The sequence below is a fragment of the Xenopus tropicalis genome, chromosome 7 (genome assembly GCF_000004195.4).
Source record: "Xenopus tropicalis strain Nigerian chromosome 7, UCB_Xtro_10.0, whole genome shotgun sequence".
Classification (NCBI taxonomy): Eukaryota; Metazoa; Chordata; class Amphibia; order Anura; family Pipidae; genus Xenopus; species Xenopus tropicalis.
The window spans coordinates 9,878,476-9,895,283 of NC_030683.2; the positions used below are offsets into that span (position 1 = coordinate 9,878,476).

Below are 16,808 nucleotides of genomic sequence, written 5' to 3' on the forward strand. Positions count from 1 at the left end.
GATACAATAACACATAACTGTACATACACAGGCCCCCGGGCTAATGATACAATAACACATAACTGTACATACACAGGCCCCTGGGCTAATGATACAATAACACATAACTGTACATACACAGGCCCCCGGGCTAATGATACAATAATACATAACTGTACATACACGGACCCCTGGGCTAATGATACAATAACACATAACTGTACATACACAGGCCCCCGGGCTAATGATACAATAATACATAACTGTACATACACAGGCCCCCGGGCTAATGATACAATAACACATAACTGTACATACACGGACCCCTGGGCTAATGATACAATAACACATAACTGTACATACACGGGCCCCCGGGCTAATGATACAATAACACATAACTGTACATACACAGGCCCCCGGGCTAATGATACAATAACACATAACTGTACATACACAGGCCCCCGGGCTAATGATACAATAACACATAACTGTACATACACAGGCCCCCGGGCTAATGATACAATAACACATAACTGTACATACACAGGCCCCCGGGCTAATGATACAATAACACATAACTGTACATACACAGGCCCCCGGGCTAATGATACACGGGGCCGTACATGGAAGCCAATACGTGCCCGGCTGATCCGGTTGCTTCTCGTTCATGTACCAATTACAAAGTTCAATTAGTGGCAGAGGGATTTTTGCCAATAACGGCTCTTTCTGTGCGGCCGCCGTAGCATAAAGCAGGGCAGATAAACACCAGAACACATTTCCCACATCAATATTTTTAAGTGGAGCAGCTAAAAGAGGCCAATTTGGAGCTGGGGTAATTAAGGGGATGTCGGCGCACACAGGCTCCGCCACTGACGGATGCAGCATCAGAAAACGATGGCAGGAAGGGACTGGCCGACCGGGTAACCGTCCATGTGGAACGGGCTTACACAGGCAATCAGAACTGTCTCCCTGCAAACATATCTCCCCTCCCTCATCATTTATTGCTCAGGCGATAACCCAATCTCTGCGCCTTATCTCCCCGTCCCTCTGGTGGCCTCATTACGCAGGTAAATGGTGAGCCGCTTCTTCCATTTGCCGCTCTGGAGGTTAAATCTGCCTCATTACGGAGGATACATTGCTTTCCCGGTGCCCAATGCCAGCTGCCGTGCCACCGACACTCCCTATAAAATCATTATATGCGGCAGGAACCTCTTCAGCAATGTCGGGGATATATCAGGGGCTCCGGAGTAATGTTCTTACAACTCCCAGAGAAACCCCTACAGACCCCAAGCACTAAACTGCATTTATAAACCGTACGGCACAATCCCTACTGCCCCCGACTCCTCACATTCACTAAGTATTCAGGGACCAATTAAAAAAGCCCTTTGTAAATAACTGTTTTCATTTATATTCATTTGTATTCAACTTGCAACCCTCCAGCTAGTGATGTAACAATAAGGGAAAGGCCCAGGAGTGTAGGGGTACAGGTATGGGATCCCTTATCCGTAAACCTGTTATCCAAAAAGCTCAGAATTACGGAAAGCCTGTCTCCCATAGACTCCATTTTAATCAAATAATTCAGAATTGTAAAACTGATTTACTTTTTCTCTGTAATAATAAAACAGTACCTGTACTTGATCCCAACTAAGATATAATTACCCCTTATTGGGGCAGAACAGCCCTATTGGGTTTATTTCATGGTTAAATGATTCCCTTTTCTCTGTAATAATAAAACAGTACCTGTACTTGATCCCAACTAAGATATAATTACCCCTTATTGGGGGCAGAACAGCCCTATTGGGTTTATTTAATGGTTAAATGATTCCCTTTTCTCTGTAATAATAAAACAGTACCTTGTACTTGATCCCAACTAAGATATAATTACCCCTTATTGGGGCAGAACAGCCCTATTGGGTTTATTTAATGGTTAAATGATTCCCTTTTCTCTGTAATAATAAAACAGTACCTTGTACTTGATCCCAACTAAGATATAATTACCCCTTATTGGGGGCAGAACAGCCCTATTGGGTTTATTTAATGGTTAAATGATTCCCTTTTCTCTGTAATAATAAAACAGTACCTGTACTTGATCCCAACTAAGATATAATTACCCCTTATTGGGGCAGAACAGCCCTATTGGGTTTATTTAATGGTTAAATGATTCCCTTTTCTCTGTAATAATAAAACAGTACCTGTACTTGATCCCAACTAAGATATAATTACCCCTTATTGGGGCAGAACAGCCCTATTGGGTTTATTTAATGGTTAAATGATTCCCTTTTCTCTGTAATAATAAAACAGTACCTGTACTTGATCCCAACTAAGATATAAATAATCCTTATTAGATGCAAAACAATCCTATTGGGTTTAATTAATGTTTTATTGATTCTTTAGTAGACTTAAGCATTCTGGATAACGGTTCCTATACCTGTACCCAGTAAGGCCCTAGACAATGAGCAATATCAATATATCTTTGTAGAATAGGTCAATTTACCAATCTTTTGTTGCCCCAAAATGTAATTTGCTGGGGGCCCAGGGCCATGTTGGCGCGAGGGCCTGGCTACACTAGGTTTCTTGCCTGTGCTGCAGTGAATACATGTAATGGGATTGTAGGGCCCCCCTGCAAGATGGAGGGCCCCAGATACATGCTTTTAATATGTTATAGAATGTCATATTCCTAGCAACCTTGCAATTGATCTTCATTATGTATTCTTTATCGTTTTATAATTATTTGCCTCCCTCTTCTGCCTCTTTCCAGCTTTCAAATGGGGGTCACTGACCCCGGCAGCCATAAACTATTGCTCTGTGAGGCTCCAGTTTTATTACTGTTACTTTTTATTCCTTATCTTTCTATTCTGTCCCTCTTCTATTCATATCCCTGTCTCTCCATCAAACCAGTGCCTGGTTGCTAAGGTAAACAAGCCCCTAGCAACCAGATAGCTGCTGAAATTCCAAACTGGAGACAGACAAATACATTTGTAACGTGTATTTGTTTACATATCTTAAGTGGATTAAATACATTTAAGATCCGATTCTGCCAACGTCAGTATTTCGCTCGGGCTTTTCAGACAAGTCTAAGCGAGTCCGTCCGTGGAAACGCCAATCAGCCAATCTGGCAGATAGCAGTTTACATCAATTTGCTGGCTATTTACACAACGCTCCTAGTTTACAAGACGGGATCTCACAAGCTCGTGCAAACAAATCAAGCAACATCCAGCCATGAATTATTTATCTCTCCCAAACGCGCCCATATTAAACTCATGGCTTTGTATGAAAACAGAGATTAGAATGTAAACATAAAGGCAAATGGTTCTGTTTGCTGCCTATAGCAATTACAGGGGAACGCCAAGAGCGGCTCTTGTACAGGCACCTTTCCTGGGGGGGATAAAAGCCCCCGGTGCTTGGGATGATAGGAAATTGCCCCAGGCTGCAGGCAAAGGGGCGACTGATGCTGATTGTTTTAAAAGGGACACTGCCATGATATTTATGGGGCACTTTCTATTTCTAAATGACACTGTTACACAGCAAATAATTCCCTCTGCCATTTAACCTTTTATTCTTGTACCAACAAATGTATTTGTAGCTGTAATATTGGTGTGTAGGCGCCATCTCAGTGCCTTGTGCATTAGAACTGCTTTCAGCTAACCTATTGTTTCTCCTACTCCCATGTAACTGGAGGAGTCCCAAGCCGGACTTGGATTTCTTACTATTGATTGCTATTCTGATACCTACTGGGAGCTGCTATCTTGCTCCCTTCCCATTGTTCTGCTGATCGGCTGCTGGGGGTGAGGGGGGGGGATATCACTCCAACTTGCAGCGCAGCAGTAAAGTGTGCCTGAGTCTGAGCTTTCAGCCAGCGCTACACATTAGAACTGCTTTCAGCTAACCTATTGTTTCTCCTACTCCTATGTAACTGGAGGAGTCCCAAGCCGGACTTGGATTTCTTACTATTGAGTGCTATTCTGATACCTACTGGGAGCTGCTATCTTACTCCCTTCCCATTGTTCTGCTGATCGGCTGCTGGGGGTGAGGGGGGGGGATATCACTCCAACTTGCAGCGCAGCAGTAAAGTGAGACTGAAGTTTATCAGAGCACAGGTCACATGGCTGTTTAGAAGTTCAGAGACATGGAACGTGTCCCTGGTGTTATAAACTGAATCAGTACAGGGGAGCCAAGTTACAAAATTAGGGAGATGTCATTGATTCCATTTTGAAGACCAAGGACCTGTGCGCCTGGTTACGAGATACTTCATTGATGCCGTTTCTAAGATCAGAGATCAGTTCTGAGTCAGGCTGTAAAACCAGCGCTAATGCTCAGGAGCATTTATACCAACAGAAGGTCACATTCATGGGATTTAATGGGCAAGTCTGACATGTTATTAGGCCAGATATGTCAGTATCAGACTAACCTGCCTGTCCTCCCTGCAATTAACTGCTGCCCTATTGTGCACTAAATAGTGTATTGCTACTGCTTTACCCTATCCTCCCAGAATTCCTTGCCCAATTTAACCCTTAACATTAATGATTCAAGCAAAAGGCTTCTCCTGAAATGGAGTAACAATGGTATTGTTACGTCTTATTACTTATCTTTCTATTCAGTCCCTCTTCTATTCATATTCAAGTCTCTCTTTCAGATCACTGCAATTGAAGACCAATTGCAAATTGTCTCAGATTAGCACTCTCTACATTAGCACTCAATAGTAAGAAATCCAAGTCCGGCTCAGGACTCCTCCAGTTACATGGGAGTAGGAGAAACAATAGGTTAGCTGAAAGCAGTTCTAATGTGTAGCGCTGGCTGAAAGCTCAGACTCAGGCACACTTTACTGCTGCGCTGCAAGTTGGAGTGATATCCCCCCTCCCCCCCAGCAGCCGATCAGCAGAACAATGGGAAGGGAGCAAGATAGCAGCTCCCAGTAGGTATCAGAATAGCACTCAATAGTAAGAAATCCAAGTCCGGCTTGGGACTCCTCCAGTTACATGGGAGTAGGAGAAACAATAGGTTAGCTGAAAGCAGTTCTAATGTGTAGCGCTGGCTGAAAGCTCAGACTCAGGCACAAGGCACTGAGATGGCGCCTACACACCAATATTACAGCTACAAATACATTTGTTGGTTCAAGAATAAAAGGTTAAATGGTTGAGTGAATTATTTGCTGTGTAAACAGTGTAATTACAAATAAATTGCCCCTGATCTTCTAAACTGAATATAAGTAAACCCTTATCTTGTAACCCAACCCAATGAACTTGCCCCAATAATGTCACCTAACTAAAAGACCTTCTCCAAAATGAAGCCAGTTTCCATTTCATCTTTATCATGTAATCAGGGATCTCCCAGCCACCTATAGCATTGCAGAGTTGGTAACACATGGTTGTGTCAAACCACGGAGATAGGACCCCCAATGAGTCATAACCAGGCTCCATAACGAATAGAAATAACAGTCACAGAGGCAGAAAGTGGCTGATACATAAACATGTGGTTGGCAGTTAGAAGGTCACTCCTGATTGGGCAACACATGAAGTTGCGGCTAATTATCGCAAGGCCTTTATTTTTAGAAAATAGCAGAAATACATATGTTATACAAATAACTGCAATGATGCATCGCTTACTCCCAGGTTTAATGGAAAAAGAGCGAATAGTGTTAAACATTATTACTGAAAGTTTAGTCATACCTTCTGGTTACACAGCTACGGGTGTTCGACACAACCATAAGCGCAGACCCCGCTTTAACCCATTTAACACTGACAGACGCATTTCGCACTTCATTTGTATTAGCTGCGGGGCAGTTCTACATATTATGCGTCTTTTACTGGCAATTTCAGGCGGGAACGTTTACTTCATCTACGATAATGAAAACCCAACCCAAGTTTTCTAAATCTGCCTTTCTGTGTTATTCAACTTTTGCAATAAGATATTTGACTCATAAAAGCCTAAAAAAATATAAATTACCTATTTTCCAATACATACATTGTTTATTATATAAAGAAGCCCATTATGTCTTACAACAGGGGTCCCCAACCTTTCTTACTCGGGAGCCACGGTCAAATGTAAAAAGAGTTGGGGAGCAACACAAGCACCATAAAAGTTCATGGAGGAGCCAAATAAGGGCTGTGATTGGCTATTAGGGGCCTCTATGCACCCTATCAGCTTACAGGGGCTTTATTTGGTAGGAAATCTTGTTTTTATTCAACCAAAACTTACATAGTTACATAGGGTTGAAAAAAGACCAGTGTCCATCAAGTTCAACCCATCCAAATAAACCCAGCACTCACAACCCACACCTACCAATCTATACACTCACATCCATAAACTATAAATACAACCACTAGTACTAACTGTAGATATTAGTATCACAATAGCCTTGGATATTCTGATTGATCAAGAACTGATCCAGACTTGCCCCCAAGTCAGGAATTCAAAAATAACTCCCTGGTTTGGGGGGGCTGAGAGCAACATCCAAGGGGTTGGGGAGCGACATGTTGCCCCTGAGCCACTGGTTGGGGATCCCTGCCTTACAAGAACCCAGATACTAAATATAAGGCTGATGCCACACTTGGCGTTTTTACGCTGCGTATTTTCTAATTCTCTCGGCGGCTGAAAAACGCTCGATATCATCATCCATAGAAATAACTTAAACCGTCTCGATGGAAAACACACTATGTGTAAATACGCTAGAAAACGCCTTACCACGGACTTTTCATGCGTTTGCCGAAATACGCCGTTATTTGCACAGCAAGCTATTCCTATGTATACACAAAGGCAGCTGCCAGACCTAGCGGAAATACGCGGCGTTTTGTTACTATTTCGCACTATTAGCACCATGGGAAACGGGATTTGCTACGTCACCAGTACTAGGCTGAAAAACGCCATAGTCAGGGGCTGTGTGGCTTGTGCGGCGTTTTTAGGCATTGAAAATACACAGCGTAAAAACGCCACGTCTGGCATCAGCCTAACAGTTTTATTATTTTTATAAAGGCATAAAATAAATGATCTGGTTTAAGTGAAACTGCTTACAAGTTAAGCTTAAATATATACACAGGTATGGGACCCTTTACCCAGAATGCTCGGGCCTTGGGGTTTTCCTTCTGGGCAAATTTGGTGCAATTATTACATAACCCCAGATGCTAATAAGCATGCATTAGAAAGATAATGGCTATTAATGTGTAACCGTCTGTGACTTGTCGCTATACTTAGGGGGGGGTCCACCATAAAGACTTTTTTATAGGTGATTTTAAGTGTTTTCATGGGCACTGCCCAACGGCATTCCCATTTTGTGAGATGGTGGGGATATTAATTAGCTAATAGTTTTAAAATGCAATAAAGGTTACGTTTCAGTGCCAAGGCAGAATACTTTTGGGCAACTGGTACCTGAACTGGTCCAATCTCATATCATGAGGGAGATAATGATCCAATAGAGTAGATTTAACCTTGCACTATAGTATTATAGGGTGCACTAGAGATAATGATCCACTCCAGGACTTTTTGAGACCATATATCATGTAATCATTTGGGGGTGGTTTTGTAATAAAAGACACTAAGTTTGCCCAGGATCAGTAACCCATAGCAACAGGCCTGGATCTCCATGATGAGGGATTGGTTGACAGCTCTGCTGGTCCTTTGTTCTTGTGGGGCGTCTCCTATCCTGTCCGATATATCTTTTAAATATATTCTTTTTCCTGCTTACTTTATCACTCAGTTCTGACCCCTAATTAAACAGATTTGTTGTTACCTGCCCTAACCGTAATCCTGTTATTGGATCTGTGCCTCAGCTTGCTGCCAGCCTGGCCTTTGGTTCTTTTATATGGACTTCAGTCTGCTGTTACTTATTTCTGTCTTTTTCTTCCTCTCATTAAATCCTTCATAGTGCACAGTTACTTAAGGTGGCCATACACGTTGGCGAGGTCACCAAGCGAGTGGATCTTCTCCCAATATTCCCATATCGATATCAGGTTAATTTAGGCTAATTCGGTCGTTTATTAGAACGCCGGAATAGGCGCAGTCGGTTTGGTGACCACATCCAGGAGCCGATGCAGTCCCCGATCCGACTAAAGGTGGCCATACACGGGCCGATTGTAGCTGCCGATAGCGGTCACTTAGACTGATTCGGCAGCTTATCGGCCCATGTAGGGGCACAAACGACGGGCCTGCCCAACCAACATCTGGCCTGAAATTGGGCATATAGCGATCGGGCAGGTTAAAAAATTTAACTATTTGACTATTACCAGCGTTCTAATTCAATCTCTTGGCCCCAAGGCCAAACGACCGAATTAGCCTAAATTCACCCGATATCGCCCACCCGTAGGTGGGGGGATATCGGGAAAAGATCCGCTCGCTTGGCAACCTCTCCAAGCGAGCGGATCTTAATGTGTATGGCCACCTTAAGTAACTGTGCACTATGAAGGATTTAATGAGAGGAAGAAAGACAAAGCAATAAGTAACATCAGACTGAAGTCCATATAACAGAACCAAAGGCCAGGCTGGCAGCAAGCTGAGGCACAGATCCATTAACAGGATTAAGGTTAGGGCAGGTAACAACAAATCTGTTTAATAAGGCCATGGGTCAGAACTGAGCCGATTTCAGGCCAGATGTCGGTCGGGCAGGCCCGTTATTAGTGCCCCTACACAGGCCGATAAGCTGCCGAATCTAAGGGACCAATATCGGCAGTACAATCGGCCCGTGTATGGGCACCTTTACTCCACTAACATATGTAAACATGGAGCCCATAGCCTCCTGCCTGCCAATCCCACACCTGTGCCTGGCACTAGTGCTGCCAACTTTGTTTTGGAAATAAATACTGACCTGTCTCTGCCGCCTGTCTTTTCTATTATAACATTGGCACGGTGTATCCTGACGCCGGCCAAGCCACACACATACTAGCCAGGTGCACTCTCATTATCAACAACAGCCGGAGCTTTCCAGGTTGGATGTAAATATAATAAACATATCCAACAACTATGACATAAATAAATCCCGTGTACTCATGGTGTGTTGTGGAATTGAGGGCCCGGGGCTAATGTGCCTAATACAGACCCTGTGGAAGTCCCTTCCCCACACACACAGCTCAGTGACAGGAAGTTCTTATTTACAGGGCCTCACAGCGCAGCGCCATAGTTACCGAGCATAAACATGCCTACAAAATGGAAACTGCTCCACAGGCCCTGTCATTTTCAGAGAAATGAGTGTGCGCTGCGTGTAATTCACTGACAAACTGTACCACAGAGTTTCCATTCACAGGAAAACAAACGCGCCGGCCCATTTCTGTGCCTGGGAGCCGTCTCAATGAGTCCAATCCAGCCTGATGCCGCTGCGCCATGACGCTCTCTAATTGCTCACATTCACACGCAGGAGCCGCACTATTTATAGCTTGTTGCTCTTGTCGTCGTGTCAGTATATTGGGCAGAAAGTGGGTGTTTGCCAGGGTATATGTATAGGGCACAGCAGAATGCCAGTACATGTATAAGGCTTGCGTTAGGGCAGTAAGTACAGGGTGGCAGTGAGCCTGTGTTGCGCCCAGGGGGGTTCCCTCAGGTGTCCTGGTGCCCTGGCAGTGCCCGCCCCAATCCCTGACTGACATTTTGTGAGTGTTAGAGACACACTGGCCAATCATGACCAGCCCAGCATTTATCCACCAGCAGAGAAACGGCACAACATAGCCCTCAAGGCGGCCATACATGTTACAGTGACAATCTTTCCTGCGACCACTGGTCCCAGGAAAGATCGTTCGTCCCCTCCACTAACGTTAAGAGCTGAATCGCCAGATATGCAGGTAGGAACACTAGGAATTCTACCCCTATCTGATTCAGCATTAAAGGAGACATAGCCTATGAAAATTAACAATGTACCAGTGAATTATACTCCTCTAGATATAGAAGGATTGTCCCTAAAAAAAGTTGTGTTTTGGACTGATATATTGAGAAATTCGCCCCAAACCCCACTAGTCCCGCCCATCCATTTCACTTCCTGCTGGCTGAATTCTCTGGATGAGCTGGGGAGCCGGCGGCCCTCCGTACCCTGCACTGTAGGATAGGAACCAATCAGCAGCTAGGCTGACCTGATGGGGAACTGAAGCCTGTCTGTGCTTGTGTGAGTGCAGGGCTGTGATTGGCTCTCCCCCTCCTACTGTGCTTCTGACAGGGACCGTTAAGACACGCCCACCCCTCATCTGAAACACAGACAGGGGCCTGAGAGGATCTATAGGGAGCTCCAATAAAGGGGCTATTGTTACAGATAGGGTTAATGTTTAGCCCAAAGGGAAACCAGCACCGTATATTATTCATAATTGCCTACAGGGTTAGGGGTTTTATTCATTTATCCTATATGTTTTCTTTAAAGTATAGGCGCTATTCAGATGCCTTCAAAGATGGACAAGACAACCAATATCCATGGTCGCCTCATCAACCCACCATACAAGCACCGAATATCATACAAAACATCATTTTGTACAATAATATTGGTGCGTGCATGGGCTCCTTATTGGTAACTACATGGTTACAATAGTAACCTCAAATAGTCCAATACTTAACAATACATTTGAACCTAGATTTGTTGTAAACTCTCCTTAAAACTGCCCCACTGTGCCCCCTAGTTCTAATGTTACATATCGTATAGTTACATATAGTTACATAGGGTTGAAAAAAGACCAGAGTCCATCAAGTTCAACCCTTCCAAGTAAACCCAGCACATGACTTTTTATTTACCTTGTGAATTAAGGGTAAAAACACATGGAGCTACTTAGTAGCAGCTACTTGTCACGGCTACTAAATGCCAGAAAATATGCTGCCATGGACAATAATGAGAACGGCCACTGCTAAAACACGTGTATCAGTAAATGATCAACATTGTCTGTTTCTGTAGCCGTGACAAGTAGCTGCTACTAGTAGCTCTGAGTTAAAATGACAGTTGCTGGGTTGGATTTGGGGGGGTGGGTTTTAGTTGATTTCTGTGATTTTGCTGATCACTTTGTACATACAAATTGTGGATTTGGCGCTTCTCTATTACAGATGCAAGACAATTCTCCAATGAGGATTTTGGTGACCATTAAATGTATTAGGGTGAAGACACACAGAGCAACTAGTAGCAGCTACTTTTTCACGGCTACTAAACGCCAAAAAATACCCTGCCATAGACAATACTGAGAATTGCCTCTGCTAAAACACACGTAGAGACTGTTCTCAGTAAATGATCAGCATTGTCTGTTTTAGTAGCCACGACAAGTAGCTGCTACTAGTAGCTCTGTGTGTCTTCACCCTACAGATGCAAGAGAGGCATCTTACTGTTATCTCACATACAGAGATGCTTCTGTTATTGTGGCTTCATGCTCTGACACAGGAATAAGTCATCAGGAGGAAGGCCATACTGCTTCTTTGTTGTGTGTTGAAAGCTTCCAGCTCAAGTAGCAGGAACAAAGAATTTACATTTATCAGGTGGGCTTCTTATTGGAGGGTTCTTTCGCATTTTATATGCGGGGACTGGCATTTAAACTGTATTGTTCGGGATAGCTTTGAGCATACATTGAGGTTGCTGGACTACAGCTCCCAACATGCTTATGGGTGAAGACACACAGAGCTACTAGTAGCAGCTACTTGTCATGGCTACTAAAATAGACAATGCTGATCATTTACTGATTTAATTGTCTGTGTGTGTTATAGCAGAGGCAATTCTCAGTATTGTCTATGACAATATTTTCTGGAATTTAATAGAAAAGTAGCTGCTGCTAGTAGCTCAGTGTGTCTTCACCCTAATTCTGCAAAATGCGAGAAAGGTTTGGCTGAGCAATCAGCTTTTACATCATCATTTACCAGTCTCTGACCAATGAATTAGCCCCATATTTTTGAATATATGAATTTACGAAGTCCGCAAACAGATGTATTTGGGCGACAAATTTACCCACAAAACTTCAGTGCTGTCTTACGTGCCTAATTCTTCCTTCATAGGTCTCGACTAGGTGGGTGAATATGTCACCCAAGGAAAATCTTTGCTGCAGACGTAGCTCCGGTGAGGAGGCAGAAGCTGCTGAGAGGGGGCGGCTAATGTGACATTGCTTTTGTCTTCCATGAATACCCCCTGTACCCTAGGGAGGTGGGTTTCCTGAGATCTCTAGGCACTGTGTGTGCATATATAGTGAGCGTTATCCTAACTGATAACTTTAATAAAAGGGCAAAAGGGGCATTTGCCCAGGACCCACGGATTCTGGGGGCCCACTGTGTCTGTATTAACTTATCCCACAACCCCCAATAGTTTAGTCTGAATGTAACCAGTTTTGTGTGGGACTCCTCTTGACTATAGCTTGCCTTTCATTTTATTATGGTTGTGCAATAGTATGTAGAAATATGTGTGAATTTAGTGAGAAAGGCTGCTGGTATGAAAGTGATCATTGTTCATTTTCTGCAGTCATTTTCCCTGCATGTCTGGAATTGATATGCTCATAATCCATCGTCTGTAGTGATTTTATCGGCATAACTGGGATAAATATGGTCATTGCCTGTATTGCAGTTATTTTTGAGGCATGTCTGAAACTATAGTATGTACAAAATAGGGCATTGTTGCTGGGAATAGAACGTGAGTAAGGGAGACAGGCAGCTCTCTGAATATATTTAATAAGCGCAGATGCACTTTTGAAGAGAGAGTATGTATAACTGCCATTTTAGGCAAGATGATGTGAAGGAAGGGTTGCCTGTGTAGAGTGAAGGGGCTCACCAAGTGGTTCTTTGCCCAGGGCCCACCTAGACCTTTTAACAGTTAGGACAGAGATTGAACGATGAAGAGCCTTTATAATGTAATGCAAAAATCTGTTTGTGCCAAATATTTGAATTGCAGTAGACTAGTAAATACTAACTGCTGATTGGTTGCTATTCATTACTGGACTGGACATGAAGTTATTGCTGTTAAAGATGCCTATTTGATTTCATATCTCCGCAGGAAATGATCAACCCATGGTGCGGGTAACCTGCTGCCCAAGATGAAGTGGTACGTACGATTGTTAGCGGCAAGTAGGGACTGTGAGCGTGTCGGGATGATTAAACTGAATACTATTACCTGATGGTAGGCAGAAGGGCACGTGGGGGGGATTATCCAATGATGCACTTTTAAGGCCTGTCGACCAAACAAGTAGACAAAACTGGGCAAACCCTGTAACTTCTAGGTTAGTAGGTAAGCTCCACATACGTTTATCTACCCAACCATATTACCCCATCCATGGCCACCTTTACTGAGTCAAGTTTTGGGAGATTTTTGATGAGCATCTGGCGTTGCATTGAAAGAGCTGTGCTATGGAATTCCCAGTAAGTGGTCATCAACATAACATCACTAACATAGAATCTAGAACTGGAGTTTGAAAAAGCAGTAGTAAGATGCTGATGGTTGACTATAGGTAGGGAGGACCTGGCTGTTGACTCCAGACAGCATCATCATTCTGGTTCCCTAGGACCCTTAGGAAGACATATTTATGGGCTTACCATCACATGCATGTCTCATGTGGTGGTGGGGTGGGGAGCAGGGAAATGAAGGACCTTACTTCCACCCATGGTCTTTCCTTTGTAAGGTGGGGCCACTGACTATAGGGATGAGGAACAGTTTAAAGTGCTGACTGTATGTCGGAAAATAGTAGTTCATTAGAGCAGTGCTGGCTGTGATCTAAGGTGGGATGAGGGTGGACTATGGAATAGTGGTGGCAGCAGACTGCAGGGTGAAGAGCAGTAGAGTAGTGCTGGCTATGGACTGTTGGGGAGAAGCAGTAGAGTAGTGCTGGCTATGGACTGTTGGGGAGAAGCAGTAGAGTAGTGCTGGCTATGGGCTGTTGGGGAGAAACAGTAGAGTAGTGCTGGCTATGGGCTGTTGGGGGGTGGGAGAGCAGTAGAAGAGTACTAGCATTGGATTGTTGGGGAAGGAACAATGGAAGAGTGTTATTTGTAGAGTGTAGAGAAGTTCTAGCTGTGGACTGTAGGGATAAGGAGCAGTAGAAGAATGCTGAATGGGGACTGTAGGGATAAGGAGCAGTAGAAGAATGCTGAATGGGGACTGTAGGGATAAGGAGCAGTAGAAGAATGCTGAATGGGGACTGTAGGGATAAGGAGCAGTAGAAGAATGCTGAATGGGGACTGTAGGGATAAGGAGCAGTAGAAGAATGCTGAATGGGGACTGTAGGGATAAGGAGCACTAGAAGAATGCTGAATGGGGACTGTAGGGATAAGGAGCACTAGAAGAATGCTGAAATGGGGACTGTAGGATAAGGAGCACTAGAAGAATGCTGAATGGGGACTGTAGGGATAAGGAGCAGTAGAAGAATGCTGAATGGGGACTGTAGGGATAAGGAGCAGTAGAAGAATGCTGAATGGGGACTGTAGGGATAAGGAGCAGTAGAAGAATGCTGAATGGGGACTGTAGGGATAAGGAGCAGTAGAAGAATGCTGAATGGGGACTGTAGGGATAAGGAGCAGTAGAAGAATGCTGAATGGGGACTGGTGGGATATTGCCGGCCATGGGATGGCTCTATAGTACTAACTAGATACACAGAGAGAATGAGTAACCCAAGTGCCAGTGTAAGCATTAGTTGGCTAACAGGTACCAATGTTGTCTCTTTCTCTCCTAGGCCTGGTAGCGCTCCATCCTCCCCCCTCTTCTATTGTTTACTCTTGATTGGCACTTGCTCAGTGTTTCCCTTCCATACATTACCCCACCCATCTCTCACCTCCATGTCGGCTGCAACCCGACATCCACATCCCTCCTTTCAGGCTGCTCAGTACCAAGCGCACCCTCCTTTCCATCCTACCTCAGATCATTCACACTTGCCTCTCCATACAGCCGCCCGGCGCTCAGCCCATCTCCTCCACTCTGCCCCTCACTCCCCCTTCCCAGTGGCCCAAGCACAAAAGCTGTCAGCCAGGACAGCAACTTTACCCAAAAAGGAGCCTCACCATCTTCATCACCATTCAGGGAGCCCACGGGGAAAGCGCCAGTCCCCTGCGCCCAGCGTTCTTTTCCCAGTTGCCTTTGAAGGAGCAGCTCCTCCTTCCCAATACCCCTGGGCCATTGTGTGGGGTCCCACAGTATCAGATGAAGATGGGGGCGCACTGAGCTCGGCTTCTTCCACGCCTCGTTCTGGTTACCACCAAGATGGGGGCTCCCATGAAAACAAGAAGCCTATAGGTCTGGACCTGAGAGGAGCACCAACAACTTTACGACCCCCAATCTACCCGCCTGTAGATGAGGGTAAGAACGCCTTCAGCTAATGTAAATAAAATACAGTCGAAAGATTCCCTATGCGCAATATGCAGTAACTGTCATTCTGTCTCCAGAAACTGACCCCCAGTTGTACGTCACCATTGTCATCTCATTGCTGATCGTGTTGGCGGCCACTGGAATTATTATCAAATTCTGGTAAGTCATCGGCTGGGGAAATAAAGTTTGTAAGATAATAAAACTGATCTCACCCACAATCCACTGGTTTATTTGGTTGCTGGGGTCAGTGACCCTTCTTCAGGTGCAGGCTAGAAACTGACAGAATAGGAAGGTTAATCATTTAAAACATATATAATAAATAATGAGGACCAGTTTTGCTTAGAATAGGTTGTTCTATACTAATAACTTACATATGTTATAGAAAGGTGAACTTCCCCTTTAACTATGGAAGTAACTTTGTAATCTGGGCAGAGGGAGAAAAGTAAATCCTAATTTCCTGCGTTTCCTCTCCAGCTGTGAGCGCAGACAAAAGAGAAGGCGCCACCGCAGCGACCGCTGCCCTTTACCCGAGGAGGGGAGCCTGCAGCCTCTAACGGACCTCTCCCCGGACACCGATATCTCTGGGCTTCATGCTCTCAAGCTTGGCGATTCCAAGAGTGGGCCGGATATACGGATTGGCCCCTGCAGGACAAGCAAGTAAGGGAAAGACTTGGCCCACAGAGTAACTTCTATATTTGATGATAGGAACGTTAGTATAACCAGTAATAGAGAAGACAATGTTCTTATTTTTACCAAACTACCCCCCCCCAGGCAAGCTTATGGGGCATAACAAGGCCTAGTTGGACACAGGGCCACCATTAGAAATCATGGAGCTCCATACCACTTAAGGCCCCCATACCCGAGCCGATTGTAGCTGCTGATATGGGTCCCTTAGACAGATTCGGAAGCTTATCGTCCCGTGTATGGGCACTACCAACAGGCCAGATCTCGATCGGGCGGGTTAGAAAATCTAGTCAGATCGGGGACCGCATCGGCTCGTTGATGTGGTCCCCGGACCGACTTTGCCTATACCCGTCGTTATAATTCGATCATTTGGCCCCAGGGCCAAACGATCGAATTACCCTGGATTCTCCCGATATCGCCCACCCGTAGGTGGGGATATCGGGAGAAGATCCACTCGCTTGGCAACATCACCAAGCGAGCGGATCTGAAGGTGTATGGCCACCTTTAGTTAGGGCCCAGTTGTCCCTTCCAACTAAGAATGGGCGCCCAAAGAGGTTCCTTTCCTGAACAGCAGGTGGTGCTGTTGTTTCTAATATTACCATATCAGCGGTTTAAAAACTGCTAATATCTTGAAAACTGGCAACAAATTTGTTCTAAGGGTTAAGATTACCTTTACGTCTTCTACAGGGGAAAAGGGGAGACCTTGGCCCCTTATCAGAGGCTGCAGGGAGGCATTTAACACCTTCAGTCCCAAGCAGGGAAGGGAAAGCCAACCAGGCTTGTTGTACTGTACAGAATGAGTTGCAAGTACAGGAGCAGGGGGTGTACCCGTTCCCCTAGTATATACATCTCCTTTAGGCCTTGGAAAGGCAAGTCGCAGGAATAGGACTGAGGCGCTTAATGTGCAAAGCACAGAGTTTGTGTGTCTGTACAG

The 16,808-nt window shown here is 44.8% G+C and overlaps 1 protein-coding gene across 3 annotated transcripts in view; it reads left to right on the forward strand.

The window, feature by feature from the left end:
• Positions 1–16,808, forward strand: part of pianp (PILR alpha associated neural protein) — a 36,002-nt gene that overhangs the window by 16,909 nt on the left and 2,285 nt on the right. For all 3 annotated transcript variants that reach the window (XM_012966756.3, NM_001079305.1, XM_012966758.3), the window contains 4 exon segments: positions 12,893–12,940; positions 14,562–15,181; positions 15,268–15,349; positions 15,665–15,847. In XM_012966756.3, the coding sequence (XP_012822210.2) occupies positions 12,933–12,940; positions 14,562–15,181; positions 15,268–15,349; positions 15,665–15,847 (893 nt within the window). In that variant the 5' untranslated portion in view covers positions 12,893–12,932.